General features: G+C 36.9%; 1 protein-coding gene across 1 annotated transcript in view; it reads left to right on the forward strand.

The window, feature by feature from the left end:
* The window catches only part of LOC150081953 (histone deacetylase 8-like), a 191,546-nt gene that overhangs the window by 68,339 nt on the left and 107,111 nt on the right, over positions 1-16,096 (forward strand). The window contains exon 4 of the mRNA XM_090380380.1: positions 14,260-14,372. Coding sequence (XP_090236506.1) covers positions 14,260-14,372 — 113 coding nt within the window. The remainder of the gene's footprint in view (positions 1-14,259; positions 14,373-16,096) is intronic.

Genomic DNA, 16,096 nt, shown 5'->3' on the forward strand with positions numbered 1-16,096 from the left:
AGGCACCCACAATTTGAGATATAATTAAAATGATGCCTGTACACTACATATGTAGTTCAAATTTATGGGTAAACTATGGTATATCTATACTAATATAATATAATTAATTACCTAAACCCATAAGGCATTATGCCTTGTGCATTTTGTCTTCTAATTCAAAAGTAAGAAAAAGTGGAGGGGAACATGCTGTATGATGTAATGAAATTTTTTGGTATGGCGTACACATGGTAAGAATATACCCAGATCCTTGACATAACGTGTCCTCGACAATGCCCTTCGCACGCACACTACTCGGACTCTCTCCATTCACTATCTAGTAGAGTAGAGGTAGCAAGATTATACACTAGCTGATCTGGTAGAGTAGAGTAGAGGTAGCAAGATTATACACTAGCTGATCTGGAAGCCTCCTCGAGAGTTACCAATAGGTTCAGTCTGGTGTACTAACTAGCGGCTGGCCTGCGAACACCATTTTAGAGCTGTAACCTCGAAATGTAAGGAAGATTGGATCTCGCCATGATGTCCATCATAACCTCAAAAGTCATCAGTGTTACTGCATGATGAAAGAGATGGGAAGGGATGACCGGAACTTAGCTCTGGAGACTAAACACGTGCTCCACTACTTCAGGCCTCCAATAAGAAAAGTGGTGGTATTTCACCGGTTGAAGAGTCATCTACCACAAACTCTTTAAATACAGTAAACCCTCGATTTAACGGACCGGACGAATAATAATACAGTAATGTACATATTAATCTCGACCATATTATTTTTTTTAGGTTATACAAAACTTTGGTGTTATTATTAATTAAAAATTTATAATTGCCAATTGCCATTATTGTTTTGATAATTACCTACTTTTATTTTTGCTAATCAAATTCAGGAAATTGTTTTTTTATTCTTTCTGAAAACGTGTTCAAATAGCTGTTTTCCCAGATAATAGATAAGAGCAGGCGGAACGTGACTCGGGACACTAAACTGCAGGTCTACCGACTCGCTTTGTTTCAGTCTCAGAGTGCCTCAAACTATCGTGTGGTCAGGTTGTATACAGTGTTTCTGTGATTTCTGAATTGTGACTGTATTTATTAAATAATTTTGCAATCCTTACAATTTAAAATGCCATCAAGTGATAGAGGAGTTAAAAAAAAATGTGTGAACTTAAATGTGGCACAGAAATTTGAGCTAATTGAGAAATTAGAACAAGGCATCTCAGTAGCACGTTTGTGAAATTTACCCCGTGAAAAAACAGTTTCTGATATCCGTAAATCAAAGGCCAAATTGCAACATAATTTTATATTGTACAGTACTGTATATTGTATTAAAGTTTTTTTTTTTTTTTTTTTTTTTACGTTAAGAACAATAAAAAATGTCCTCCAGGTTACATTCAATTTAACGGGTGCCTTCATAGCCAGGTGGGCAGGAGCAGCAGTTCGTAGCACGCACTTCTTGATTAGACTGGGGTTCGAGCCTGACCACCAAATACGGAGGATGCAGAAAGGTCAGGGAATGACCCCCACATATCCCCGGAGCAATATGGCCTTAGTTGCTAATGCTCCTAAAAACCAAATAACAACAACAATCAATTTAATGGACTTTCGGAATTAACAGACACCCTTCTCCCCTATTAGTCCGTTAAACGAGGGTCTACTGTATTTAAAATATTTACAAAATACTAAACTATTTACAAATACCGTCAGTACTCGTATAACATGTGTTTACACTACACGAATTCGATCATACATGATTTATAAATAGGGGAATGATGTCACATATAACACAAACATAATTCGCTTATGCACAATTCTCCTTTGTGTTTAAAAGAAATGGTAGTGGAATGTGGCATAATCACCCCAATCAAACACAACACAATAGGAATGAAGAGAAGATTCCGTATATTTATATTTTTATGAGTTCGTGGAAGGGGATACACATTTCACATAATAACATAAAAACCCACAGAAACTCCACAAGCAGGAACCCCCAATAAACCGGAAACTGCAAATTGTTTTATTGTAGTGACCTCCAGAAATGTGCTTTAGTAAAACGTAAGTATGTACAAAGGGTACTAGGAAAGTTTTGCAATATGACGCAACAATGAATCACAGGAAGCTGCTTGTTGCTGCATCTTGAGACATGTTCATACGTGCATAGTAGACACCGCGCCAAGTCGATGGGCTCAGTTATTCATTAGAAGTGAGAGTGTAAAGTGCTTGCGATGGCATCGTGGTCACGAAATGAGATAAGGACAGTTTTGCGGTATAATTTCGTGCGTGGTTTAACCATAGACCAGTGCTTAGAAGAAATGACTCTTGCACTAGATGATGATTGTCCACATCGTACAACGATATTCAGGTGGTATAGAGAATTCCAAAGGGGAAATTTCACTCTGGAGGATTCTGAGAGGCCGGGAAGGCCACGAACGTCAGTTACGGAGGAAAACGTTACTGCTGTGAGGAAAATGCTTGACGAAAACAGGCGAGTGACCTACCAACAGATAGAGGATACTTTGGGCCTAAATGCACCAGCAATTCGTTCGATTCTGCAAGATCATTTGCACGTGAAGAAACTTTGTTCCCTCTGGGTGCCGCATCAACTGACTGAAGAGCAGATGACACGACGTGTGACTTGGTGCCGGGAGATGTTAAAAAAGTTTGATAAGGGACAATCTCGGTATGTGAACAACATCGTGACAGGTGACGAGACTTGGCTGTACTATTACGATCTGCCGACCAAGGCTCAAAACAAAGTTTGGGTCTTTGATGATGACGACACACCCGTAATTGTCAGAAAATCCCGATCTGTAAAGAAGAAAATGATAGCTGTATTTTTCAAATCGAGTGGAATTGTGGAACGTGTCGTTTTGGACACGCAGAAGACAGTCACAGCTAAGTGGTATACTGAACAATGCCTGCCTAAAGTCATTGGATCTATGAAGAACCTGCGGCCAAAGTCAAGAATGGACATCTGGTACCTCCATCACGAAAATGCTCCAGCTCACCGCACCAAAGCCTGCACCAAATATTTGACCACGACAGGACTAAAACTTCTCGAGCACCCTCCCTACAGTCCAGACATTGCTCCCTGCGACTTTGCACTGTTCCCGCATGTGAAAATGAAACTAAAAGGGAGGCGGTTTTCCAGTGATGAGGACCTTCTACGGGCTTGGGACAACGAGTGTGCTTTACTCCCTAGTGAAACTTGGCAGAACTGGTTTAAAGATTGGTTTCGGAGGATGGAGAGGTGTATTGAATGTAGAGGAAATTACTTTGAAAAAATTAAATAAACAAAGCTGTATTGCAAAACTTTCCTAGTACCCTTTGTAATATGTGAGAATAGCGTGTTTCCGCCTTTACTGCACTGTTTATTCAGTTTCTACACAGGCGCTGCATCGTTTATTCAGTTGCTACTTGTTTGCTGTGTTTCTGTATATCAAGCTTGCCTGCTCATTTTTGTTCTTTTTATACTTATGCTCTGTTCTCAAAAAAATGAGTAAAATACTTGAAAAAGTGTGAAAAGGAAGCATTCTGGTGAAAATACTTCAGAGAGAAAATGAAAAGCAATATCGATAGAAGAAAAATATGAAATTGTGAAAATCTTTGAGCGGAATGAGAGAATATGCGATATTGTGCATGCTACAGGCCTAAATGAGGGAACGCTGAGAACAATTAGAAAGAATGCAGAAAAAATAAAAGCAACTTTCATAGCAGGAACAACACAAAGTGTAACAAAATCAATTAGATCAAGACACAAAGAATTGGAAGAGATGGAACATCTTTTATCTGTTTCGATAGAAGATCAAACAAAGAAGAGATCAGGAACAAGTTTGCTTACGATAAAGCAAAGGCATTGGCAATATTTGAAGACCTCAGAAATAAAGCTGAAAACCCTCAACTGCCAGTAGTGGCTGGTTCAATAATTTCAGGAAACGTCACGCTTTACATAATGTGAAATTATCAGGTGAAGCTGCGAGTGCAGATGAAGCAGCAGCAAAGGCATTTCTGCCGATTCTGAAAAACGTAATTGAGGAACAGGGCTATATACACTGGACCAAAATTTCAACTTTGATGAAACCGGACTATATTGCCAATGCCTTTGCTATCATGCACATATATTTCAAGAGAGGAAGCATGAGCTCCCAGGCTTCAAGGCTGCTAAGGATAGACTGACCGTTATGTTAGGAGCAAATGTGAGTGGCGACTTGAAACTGAAGCCTGTTGTTGTTTATCATGCAGCCAATCCACAAGCGTTAAAAGGGATCATAAGGACTACCCTGGGTGTTTACTTTAGGAACAACAGAAGAGGGTGGATGACAGGGCAGATCTTCACTGACCTTCTACTACATGTGTTTGAGGATGTTTCAAACTACTGCAAAAAGAAAAATTTGGATTTTAAGATTTTAATTATTTTGGACAACGCACCAAGTCACCCTCCAACCCTTGCTGAACCGCCACCAAACATTAAAATCCTGTTTTTACCATCGAACAGAACATCTCTTATCCAGCCACTTGACCAAGGAGTAATTGCTGCTTTTAAGCACTATTACACAAGACACACTTTTAAGATGCTGATAGCAGAAACAGCGGGTGAAAATGCACCAACAGTTAAAGACTTCTGGAAATGATTCAACATAAAGAATGCAATTTATATAATTGTGGAGGCTTGGAATGAAGTGACAAAGGAATGCTTACATGGTGTTTGGCGGCCTCTTTTACCAGATTTTATTCGTAATTTTAAAGGCTTTGATCCTGTAAACGAGTTTCCTAAATTAAAAGCACATTGTGTTGCCCGCGCAAAGCAAGTTGGCTTTGAGGAATTAGAGGAACAACTTGTTGCTGGAGGGCAGGTGGAAGATGAGGAAGACGATGAAGTTGAATGCCTGAACGCCACCATAAAACAGCTTTCTACTTCAGAGTTATCTTCAGTTTTAAATTCATTTGAGAAAAGTATGCAATGGCTAGAAGAAGAGCACTTCATACAATTTGATCTGCTTTGGAGCCATATAAGCAGCTGCTTTGTGAAAGAAGCAAGATTGCAAAACAACAGAAACTAGATGTCTTTTTTACGAAAACACCCAAGAAAGAGACAGAAAATGAGCCACAGCCCTGTAGTTTTGGCATGACCACATGTTGTCCAAAGTCCTCATCAGCATCTCCTCCACCTCCTAGTTCTGATAATGATGACAACCTGCTGCCACTTTCCCCATAATTCCGCTGCTTCAACCCTTTCCCTCAAGCTGTTTTCATTTATTTTTAAGGTAGAATCTAAATTTAAATGATTAAATTATTAATTTTACATTGTTCAACTGTGTAAGTTTTTTATTACGATTATTTATTGCATTTGGTAATGTTTTGGTTACAAATGTGTGTCCAATCTTGGGTGGTCGGCACCTAACCCTATTTTTCCCATAGGGCCTGTTGTTTATATTGCACGATTTTGCATTGCACGAGGGTTTCTAGGAACACAACTATCGTGTTATACGAGGACTGACTACACAATATTCATTAATATACAAAAATTGTTACAATGGAACATCAAATGTTAGATAGTGAAGCACTTGCATGAGGTTGGTGAACGTTATGGAGGCAGTTGTCAATAATTAATTGCATTTGTAGTGACGTAATTGCCTCACCCTCTTCTCCCATTGCCTTGAATAACCATCACTAGGAGGAAAACTTTTTTAATGTATAGAGAGATAATACAATTCGATACATTGCAATGTTGCCCTTCAGAGCCACCAGGCCAGGAGTTATTTGTATGTCCCTTCCTCTCTCGTGGCTTCAATCTCTTCATCGGTCTTCAGCTGGTAGTTTTGTCTGACTGGATATCCTTGATGCAATCCATGAGTCTTGCATTTCTCTATATCAAATTGCAGGTTATCAGTGCTGAACTTTTCGATGATCCGGATTGGCGGTTGGAGTTGATTCTCGGTTGTGACATAGAGTTTGATACCATCCATGTACATTAGGTGAGAGAGGGTGTACAGGTACTTTATCTCTTCTTTTAGGGTATATTCGTACTTACTGTTATTGAGTGCTATTGGGTGGACAGTGATTTGAGCGCTAAACAGAACCATAGTGGGCTCGGGGCATCTCCCTGGAAGTAGGTATTGATCTGGTCATGATATTCTCGACCTTGATGGTGGTCCTACATTTTGCCATGGTTGCTTCTAGAAAGTGTGTCAATGTTTGGTTCACTTTGTAGATCTTCAATCTCTCTGTCAGCCAGCTATGGGGCATGGAGTCGAAGGCCTTGTGGTAGTGAATGTAGGCTGTGTAGAGGTTCTGGTGCTTGTTGTAGGTTTGCTCCATAACTGCAGCATCAATGGTCAATTGCTCCATGCATCCTCTGCTCATCTACTTACATCCCTTCTGCTGCTCGACCAAGACTTCTGATATATTCTTAGTTATGCAGCTATTCAGGAGCTTGTACATTGTTGGGAGACAGGTACTTTGCTGGGTTTTTGGTGTCTTTGTGTCCTTGGCTTTCAGGTAGGCAGTTCGTTGAGTCAGAGACTCTGGGATTGTGTCGGGGTGCATTATTATCTAGGTGAACTGCTTTCTTGTGCCTACGTGTGTGCAGCTGAACTAGTAGCATTAGTTGTAGTTGTTATCTATTCCTGGGATTTGGCATTTGTGGGACTTCCTGATTGACTGTTGTACATATTTCTCTTTACTCTCCCATTCTGTCATCTATTGTACATTCTTGGTTTTCTTCCTTTCTAGATCTATCCAGGGCACATGGCCATTATGATTAAATTCACTGCTCTACAGGTTCCCCCCAGAACTCCTCTAGTACCTTCTGGTTGGGTGTGGGGGCTATTGACTTCCTTCTCTTGTCTGATTTCCTCTGGGCACTCTCTCTCTGTAACAGCAAAGTCTTGCTGAGTACCAGGAGTTTCTGCTTGAGGGTGTTAAAGTATCTTTCGATTCTCTGATTTATAGGTCTTGTTTTTGATGTAGATGTTTTCTTTCTTGAGGATGGCCTTCACTTTTCTGATCAGCTTCTTACTTCTGTTACCCTGTTGGTATTGGGTCAGTTTGCCTATTTTCAATTTTATCTCTTCTGTCTTCTGTTGTTGCTTTCTTTCCCAGGCTGGTGGTTCCAGTATTTGTATTTTGTGTTATGTTTGTCTCTGGTTTCCTTTCTGTTAATCATGGTTACTGTTACTGAGATACAGTAAATGGCCATGCAGATGGTGTCTAGTGTAATTTTGTTGTTGAGATAATCTGGTATTATTTGCTTATTGAGATAGTCTGTGACTTGCAAAAGGGTTATATTGGGTGTCTGTTTTGGTATGGCATAGGTCTTTGTGAGGTCCATTCCTTCGAATTCTGTTAGGGCTTTCTTCCACTCTTTTTGCTATTGTGATCTTGTCTGTTTCCTCTTCAGCTGCTCTGGGTTGAGGTTCTTGTAATTGCTGTTCCTCCTGCAGTTCTGCTTCCATTGTGTCCGTATTCGTTATTGTTTTTAGTTGATTTCTTATGTTCTGCTTGATTTTTTTCAAAGATTGCAGTAACTGTTAGGTTCTTCTTGATGATGATCTGTCTCTGGTCTGTTACTCGCTGTTTGGTGACCTGAATATCTGGGAATCATTTCAGCCACTTAGTGTGTAGTTTCTTCATGTACATTGTCTCTAGCTTTGTTAATTCGTAGTCTCTCATGATGAACCTATTCATTTCAATGCTCCACTTCATGCATTAGCTTCTTCCCTCCTGGGTGGTCACTAATGTAGTTGTGCAGGAAGCACTTCCAGTTAGTTAGCTAGACTGTCTTGTCCTTCAGTTGTGGAAGCCATATGGGAGATATCACCACTCGCTCCACTGTTGTCTGCAGACGACAGTGGAGCGAGATTAAACCATTTGTAAACTGCTGTTTTCTTAATGGAATCTCCATAAACTTTCTGTAATTCCTGCAGTGTCTCTGTAGCGCTCTTCCCAATTTTAAAGAAGTGCTTGATGTTAGCATGCTGTCAAACTGATATTCTGAATCAGTCAGCTGTGACACATGAGTGAACTGATCGAGCCAGTTCCCACTTGGCATGCATACCTGCACACCAAAGTCAACATCGATCCTCATGAAACATTACGGCCATATGGCAAACCATTTAAATACTAGTGTGTGCAATTCTGGGAACTTTTTGAATGTACTACATATAAAGAACCATGACTTTGCTTGGGATTCTGTGGTGATCTTATGGTAATTGGATTACTTAGTCTGCGGAAGGTTTCAGAAGGTTTCTGTTTGTGGGACGATTGTGTTTCAGAAAAATGTTATATTGTGCAGCAGTGGGAAAAGAAAGTAATATAAAATATGTTCCACTTGTAGAACCAAAAAGATTCTTCTTCTATCTTATTTAACAGGTGCAAAATGACATGAGAATGAAAATTGAGGTTCATTGAAAATAAGGAATTTTCATTGGGCCTCAAAGAAACTCCTCAAAGATAATGTATTTGAAAAAAAAAGCTACAGGATACAGCAATTAACTATCAGCTTGACAGTTGTTTAAAGCAGTTGTGCATGGATTGTTTGGAAGAAGGAAAGAGATTATTACTGATCTCTAGTGATAAGTTTACTGCAATGTTATAAAGATATGTGCTGCTACATGTCTTTAAAAATTCATTTTCTTCATTTCCATCTCAGTTTTTTTCCCTCAAAAGGTGTGATGAGCAAAGGAAATGCTTTAATAAGGACATACCAGTGATGGAAAACAAGTACTAAGGTTGATGGGATACTGCCATGATGGGAGGTTACTGCTGCTTTCTTAAGAGGAAAAGGAGAATGTTATAAGAAAAACTCTGAGTTGGAAGCATTTTTAAGGAAATAGAATATATGTATTAAATTTTATTAATATATTTTAAAATGAATAAAACACATTTTTAAAACAGCATAGTATTATTATATAATACAGTAAGCACTGGTTATAGTGATCTCTGGTAATTAGAATCAGCCACATTATAGAATCAAATTTTGAAGAACCAATTCAAATAAATAAAATGCACTACACTTTCTTTGTTTACTAGAATCACAATTTCGATAAGAATCAATTTTGAATGCCTCTGTGATATTTTTCCAAAGCACATTTCTGGACGTCACAACCATAAAACAATTTGTAGTTTCCGGTTTATTGGGCATTTTCTGTTAATGCAATTTCTGCTAGTGCAATAAACGGGTAGTAAACTCGATATTATTGCATTTGCATTAATACCAATAGCAGGAATTCTCATGTTATTATGGCGAAATGCATTTCTCCCTTGCTGAAATCTGCTCTTCATTTTTATATCTAAACTTTGTCTCACTTGTGTGTGTCATGTTAGTTCCAATATGTATGTGCTGTATGCTTTGTTATTAATTGATGCTTATCTTTTTTTATTGTGTTATAAATTTTACTACCCCAAAAAAAAAAAAAAATAAAATAAAGTCTGAACAGAGAGCGAATTGGAGTGTAAAAGATAAGTTACGAATTATAGAAACGTATGATAAATTAAACTTAGCATTAGTAGAAGGCAATGCATTTCAAAGGGAAGCAGCAGTAAAATTAGTAGTGACGTAGTCATCTTTATCAAAATTATTAAAATCATGTCACACATTAAACACTAATGTGATTAATGAAACCAGAAAAAGGAAGCATGAAGAGAAATACCAAAGTAGATGAAGCTCTGTTTGTTTGGTTCAAACAGGTCAGCTCATTTAATGCACCAATCAATCGTATCATTCTTCTTCAAAAAGCTAATAATTTTACTGAAAAACTACACGAAGAGTTTAAGGCGATCAATGGGTGGCTGACAAGATGGAAGGAGAGGAATGATATTGTTTACAAAAATCTTCATGGAGAAAAACAGGATTCTGATGATTCTGCAGCTGACACCTGGTTGAAAACTTCTTTGGCAAACTGTGTTAAGTACTTATAATCCTGAAGACATTTTTAACACAGATGAAACAGAGTTGTACTATTGGGCTACCCTAGACCATTACATGATTTTTAAAAATTCCTCTGCTCTGAGGAAAGAAGATAAAGGACAGGATTACAGTTATTTTAACATGCGACATGACATGAACAGTCAAGATGAAGCCGTTAGTTATAGGCAAGAGTAAATCACCTAGATGTTTTAAAGGAGTAAAACAGCTGCCTGTTGAATATGCCAATAATGCCAACGCTTGGATGATAGCTTCTTTATTTGATGATTATCTTCGTAAATGAGATTTGCAATTAGCATTAGTATAGAGGCATATGGTGCAAGAAAAAAAACTAAAACAAAAAAACCCCTCCCATTTCATCCCTCCATTCGTTCCAAATGCCTGTCCATCTCAGCCTTAAATTTATTTAGGCTATCAACTTCCACAACAAAAGATGGAAGTCTGTTCCACCAATCAACTATTTGATGGCTAAAGGCAAATTTCTGCACATCTATTCCACAACTGTCTTTCCTCACTTGGATAAAGAAAACAAAAAAAATTGCATTGGTTTTGGACAACTGTCCAGCTCATCCAAAGTTGACTTTAAAAAACATTGAATCAGTTTTTCTACCTTTGAATACCATGTCACTGATTCATCCTCTCAACCAGGGAGAATAATAAAATCCTTTAAGACCTTTTAGATCAGATATGAGGCAAAGAATCATCCAGTCTATAGATTAGTTTGGGAACATCATCAGATATCGCAAAGCAGATAACTGTTCTAGATTCACTTCATATGACAATGAGTGCCTGGAATGAAGTTTCCAGAACCTGCATTAGCAACTGTTTCAAAATATGTGGATTAATTATTCATGATGGTCAACTAAGTCACAATACTGATCATGTTGGAAAGCCTTAAGACATGGATGAACAGGAATTTAATGATTAGGTGGGCATAGAAGGTGATCTACAAGTTACTACAGCTTTAACAGGTGAATAATTTTGCCGAGGAGGAAAATGAAGATGAACCTGAATGAATTCTAGTTATAAAATGGCAAACTTGTGAAACTATAGCTGTCCTGAGGAGAGCGTTGGAAGAAACTTGTACTAATGATCGTGAATATAGACTGTTATACAATATTGAGAATTCTATAAATATACTTTGTAGTGATAATTTAAAGCAATCTAAAATAAACGACTTTTTAAATTATAATCATATTACAAAGTGTTATGTTTAATTAATATGTATATTAATTAAGCTATATACGTAGGTATAAATTTATTTTTATTCTGCTAACCTGTGGATAATGTTCTTCCGATTTTCATTTATCATTTAATTGGTAATAAACCTTTGGTAATAAAGTTAAATTTGTGCTTTATATCTTTATTTTTATAGCCTCTGGATAATATTTGTCAATTTTCGCTTATTAGAATCGCTGTTAATTAGAATCAAAATTCAATTTGCAAATGTGATCACTATAACTGGCACTTACTGTATTTGAAATTGGTCATTCATTAGGTTACTGAAATTTCAGTATTTAGTATTAGTATTAGTAACGGCCGCATGGTGCAAGAAAGCCTATGGCTTATGCTGCACCAGCCAAAAAAAAAAAAAAAAAAATCCGAACAAAACAATAATAAAAACAAAAAAAAAAAAAAATAAATAAATAAAATAAAATAAATAACTAAATAATAATGATTAATAAATAAAAAATAATAATAAATAAATAAAAAGGAAATTAAACCTATCATCCTATGCGCTTCCCTTACCCGAAAGTACTATCCAGATGACCTTTGAATTTCCCCAAACTGTCGGCCTCTACCACCCATGAAGGCAACTTATTCCAGTAATTTATAACTTGCTGGCTAAAATAAAACTTCCTGCAGTCCAATCTAAACATTTCCTCCCGTAACTTGAATTTATGTCCCCTAGTTCTAGCATCATTTATAATCTTGAAAATTTTGTCCTCATTCATTTTACTAATGCCTCTCAGAGCCTTAAACACCTCAATCAAATCTCCTCTAAGGTGTCTAGTTTCCAAACTCTGCAACCCACATATTCGAAGTCTTTCTTCATAAGGACGCCCTTTTGCCGATCTCACCAGGCGAGTTACCCTTCTTTGCACCCTTTCAAGAAGCTCGATGTCTTTCTTTAGGTGCGGTCTCCATACTTGAACACAGTATTCCAAGTGTGGTCTAACATAAGCCTTATATAATGGGATTATCACATCCCTATCTCTACTTGCAAAAGTTCGATAGCTCATCGATAGGACACTATGGGCCTTCCTTGCAACCTGTTTACAATGCTCAGAGAATTTCATGTCTGACCGTATCGTAACACCCAAGTCCCTTTCCTCCAGTACTGGATTTAGTTGAACTCCACCAAGTGAATACGTTTTTTTGGGATTATACCTTTGTTTCCAACTATCTCACACCATACAGACTCTATACTAGCATGTGAAATGTCTGAATCCAGGAAAGCTATCGTCGCACTCAGGCTGCTTCTGATAAGAAGCATTACCCCACCTTCTATCTAACCTATCCTTCCTAAATACATTATACAAGCCGTACTGAAACTCATCATCCCCAATTTCCAGGTGGCACCACGTCTCTGTAAGCCCTATTATGTCCGCGTTACTTGTTTTAACCAGCAGTTCGAATTCGCTCATTTTATTGACGACACTTCTAATGTTACTGTGTAAACAATTAAGATTTACTGTTCTTGTATATTTAACAACCCTAACACAACCCTTGAAGTTTTTTAGGCTCTCTTCCCTGATATTAGCTACCCGCTCACGTGAAACGTCTTTGCCCCCAGAACATCTAGATAATACGTCCAGTTGGGGTAATAGATAAGAACTCTTAAGGTATGTGCAATAGTTACTTTGACCAATATTATCAGATAAACGCGTGTCAATATTACCCACATCCCCCCTAACTAGCAGTTTCCCTGAACCTTTAAGGTATCCTCAATAATACTGGCAAAAACTTTTGCACCACCTTTGTTTAAGTGTATCCCGTCTCTACAAAACAAATTCCTTCTACCTACAAGTGTGGGCCATGCTGATAGAAATTTACCCCCTAAAGCCTTGCAGATTCCTTCAAGTCTTGAATTAATCCACAAGGCTCTTAACATATAATCCCTCCTATCGTGTCTGGGCAGAATTGCAGACACATAGACATTATGGCCTAGCTCGCGACATTTCCTCAGCATGGTCCTGTATTTTTCCAACAAATCGTCAGATCGTGTACGTTTAATATTATTTGTCCCCACATGAATAATAATATTTTCTTTACCCCCTTTAAAATCTGACAATCTGTTGGTGACATCATCAATAGTTGCTCCCGGCAGACATACCCTGGTTCTGCTCCACCTATCTTTATTACAAAAAATATTCCCCGTTTCCCTGACAATTGAGTCTCCTAATAAAACAATGTCCTTTTTAACCAGAGTAGTTTGCACTTGGTTTTTCTGTTTTGAGGCTCGAATCGGGTGTGCATCACTTGGTAGATTGCTGGAGTTTTGAGTCCCCGACGAGCTCCCAGATGCATTATTTTCGAGGGCAAGCACTCGTTTTTTCAGGGACTCAAATTGTTCCATCAGTGCACCAAATTGTAATTTAAGATCGGTGCACTCCTTACATCGATCACAAAGAAAGGAATCCCCAGGTGAGGTAGGATTAGTCACCAGGTCGACCTTGGAAAATATTCCACAGGTTCCACAACGGATTAAATCATGACTCACCCGTAAATCGCCATCTGCTATTTCCGTGTGAGTCACGATACCCTGTGACGTGTTTAACGCAGATCTCGTAACTACCATTATAAAATTAAATAAATATCAATGAAAGTAACTTTAAAAAATTATATCTATAATATTATTAAAATCAAACAGTTACAGGAAAACCTATAACAAAATAATCCAACAATATCTAAATAAATCAAATATTTAAAAGCCCTATCCAAAAGTAAACCACTTAACTGAGGAGCCCTGTCTAAGCGCGTCTGCTCACCTCGAATACCAATGGTTGAATTCAGTATCTTATAATGGAGGTATGACAGAGACATAGTTTTGATATTTTGGGACCAGCAGATCAGTTTCTTTTAGAATCAGGAGTTTAAAATTATGCTTGGTAACTTTTACTCTGAAATAGGAATTTTTTTTTTTTTCTTGGCCAGTGTTATTTTAATATAAATATACATATTTATATTTAGGTAATATATGTGTATTTATATATTTACAAAATGTATACAAAATATATGTATATTTTTACGTATTCTGACTATTTCATAAAACATTCCAACCTCTAATCTGTTATACAGAGTGAAAAAAAAATGAAAAATCTTTATTTATTTTTTTTTTTTTACAGAGATGAGGCTTCAGGATTTTGCTATGTTAACGATATCACTTTGGGAATCCTTAGACTTCGACAGAAATATCAGAAAGTGATGTATGTTGACCTAGATCTTCATCACGGAGATGGTAAATATAATTTTTTCCCATCGCAGTTTTGAACTGAATATTGTAGGCTAATTTCGGTCTTGAAGATTAATATACCTGTCTACACGAGATATAATTTGATATTATAGGATTAGTTCTGAACTAATCATTACAAAAAACTGATGGAGGTGATAAGGTGATAAACTAATAATTATAAATTATTCAGACAATTATAATAATTGTCTGAATGATAAACTAATAATTATGACTATGAATAATATACAAATAGTATGCACAAGAGAAATATATACTAGTTAACATAATAGTTTGAACCTTTCATGGAAACATTGCTTAGCCAATTTGCCCACAACTGATATTATTGATATTTTTAATCTTATCAAATTTTATTTTCTTCAACAAATTGCATGATTTTGTGAAGAAGTTATATAAAATTAATGATGAAATGTTATAAAGAACTAATAATTTGTACTTTATTGGTCTCATCAGCAAAACTCTAATTGTGTGTGTGTTTTTGTATTGTTAATTTTTTAGGAACTGATTCAGCCAGAACATAGAGTTCTGGCTGAATACAAATTTATTGATTCAGGACCTGGAAAAATATATAATAACGTAGTCTAGGATGTTGTAAATTTCTCTTTGGCTAAAATGCAGTATTGTTTATATTTGTACCATTTAACTGTTACATCAGAGGTAAAGCTTTTAATTTGTATTACCTCTTGAAGATTTGAGAAATGGTTGTCGTTAAGTATACATTGACTACCTTGGCTTCCACCGTTGCACTAATAAACCAGTGTGAACAAACTTTAAAGTTTATAACTGACCAGCATTATTTAATGGAGCTTTTCAGTTAAAATGATAATGGAATTTTTTTTTAAACATGTTGCCTTTTTTAGGTTTGCCATGCTGATTTTTTTTTTTTTTTTTTTTTTTTTGTTTTTTTACATGTTTTTTGTTAATTTTATTTTGTAATTTAATTTTGCTTAGTAATTCATACATTAATTTTTTTAAATTTAATTTTGCAAATTTTATTTCATTATTCAGTGCTAGAATCCTCATGCAAGTGACTGCAAAGCAGTATTACCAAGTTGCAGGAAGTGCTGGTGGTAGGAGTTAGTTATTCTGTGCAACTTTTTATATTGTTACCAAAGATAATTACCTTTATTCTTGGTGACTTTAATAAGAGAATTAATAATGCCACTTTCATGAGATTAACACTTTTGCTGCCGATCACGCACCAGCGCATGATGTCGCAGCAGTATTGAAGAGCTGATCACGCTCAGGTGCGGGATGCAGCATCATTACCCAGTAGCCAATCACGCACGAGATTCATTAGACTTTTGTATGAAGTTGTCAACTTCAGTTGGCAATGTGTTTCTGCTGTGTATATTTGTTTCGGTGTCAAGTAAAGGGTGTAAAGTAGTAATTGTCAAGTAAAGGGTGTAAAGTAGTAATTGTCAAGTAAAGGGTGTAAAGTAGTAATTGTCAAGTAAAGGGTGTAAACTAGTAAAAAAAGTAAAGGGTGTAGTTGTAGTTGTGGTGAACATTTTGTTACGTAACGTGAGCCTTGTAATATGATTTGTGCAGATGACAGTTTAGCAGGCCAATTGTGCCCAAAAAGAAGAAAAGTGCAATATAAAAAGTCCCTTACAGATGAAGAAATTGCAAAAATGTTGGAGGATTTATCTGACGTTTATCCCAGTGATGTCAGTTACGACGATGACGAAGATTTTATCCCTCCAAAGGAC

Source organism: Mastigoproctus giganteus, chromosome 8, assembly GCF_048544385.1.
Source record: "Mastigoproctus giganteus isolate SK-2022 chromosome 8, ASM4854438v1, whole genome shotgun sequence".
Taxonomy (NCBI): domain Eukaryota; kingdom Metazoa; phylum Arthropoda; class Arachnida; order Uropygi; family Thelyphonidae; genus Mastigoproctus; species Mastigoproctus giganteus.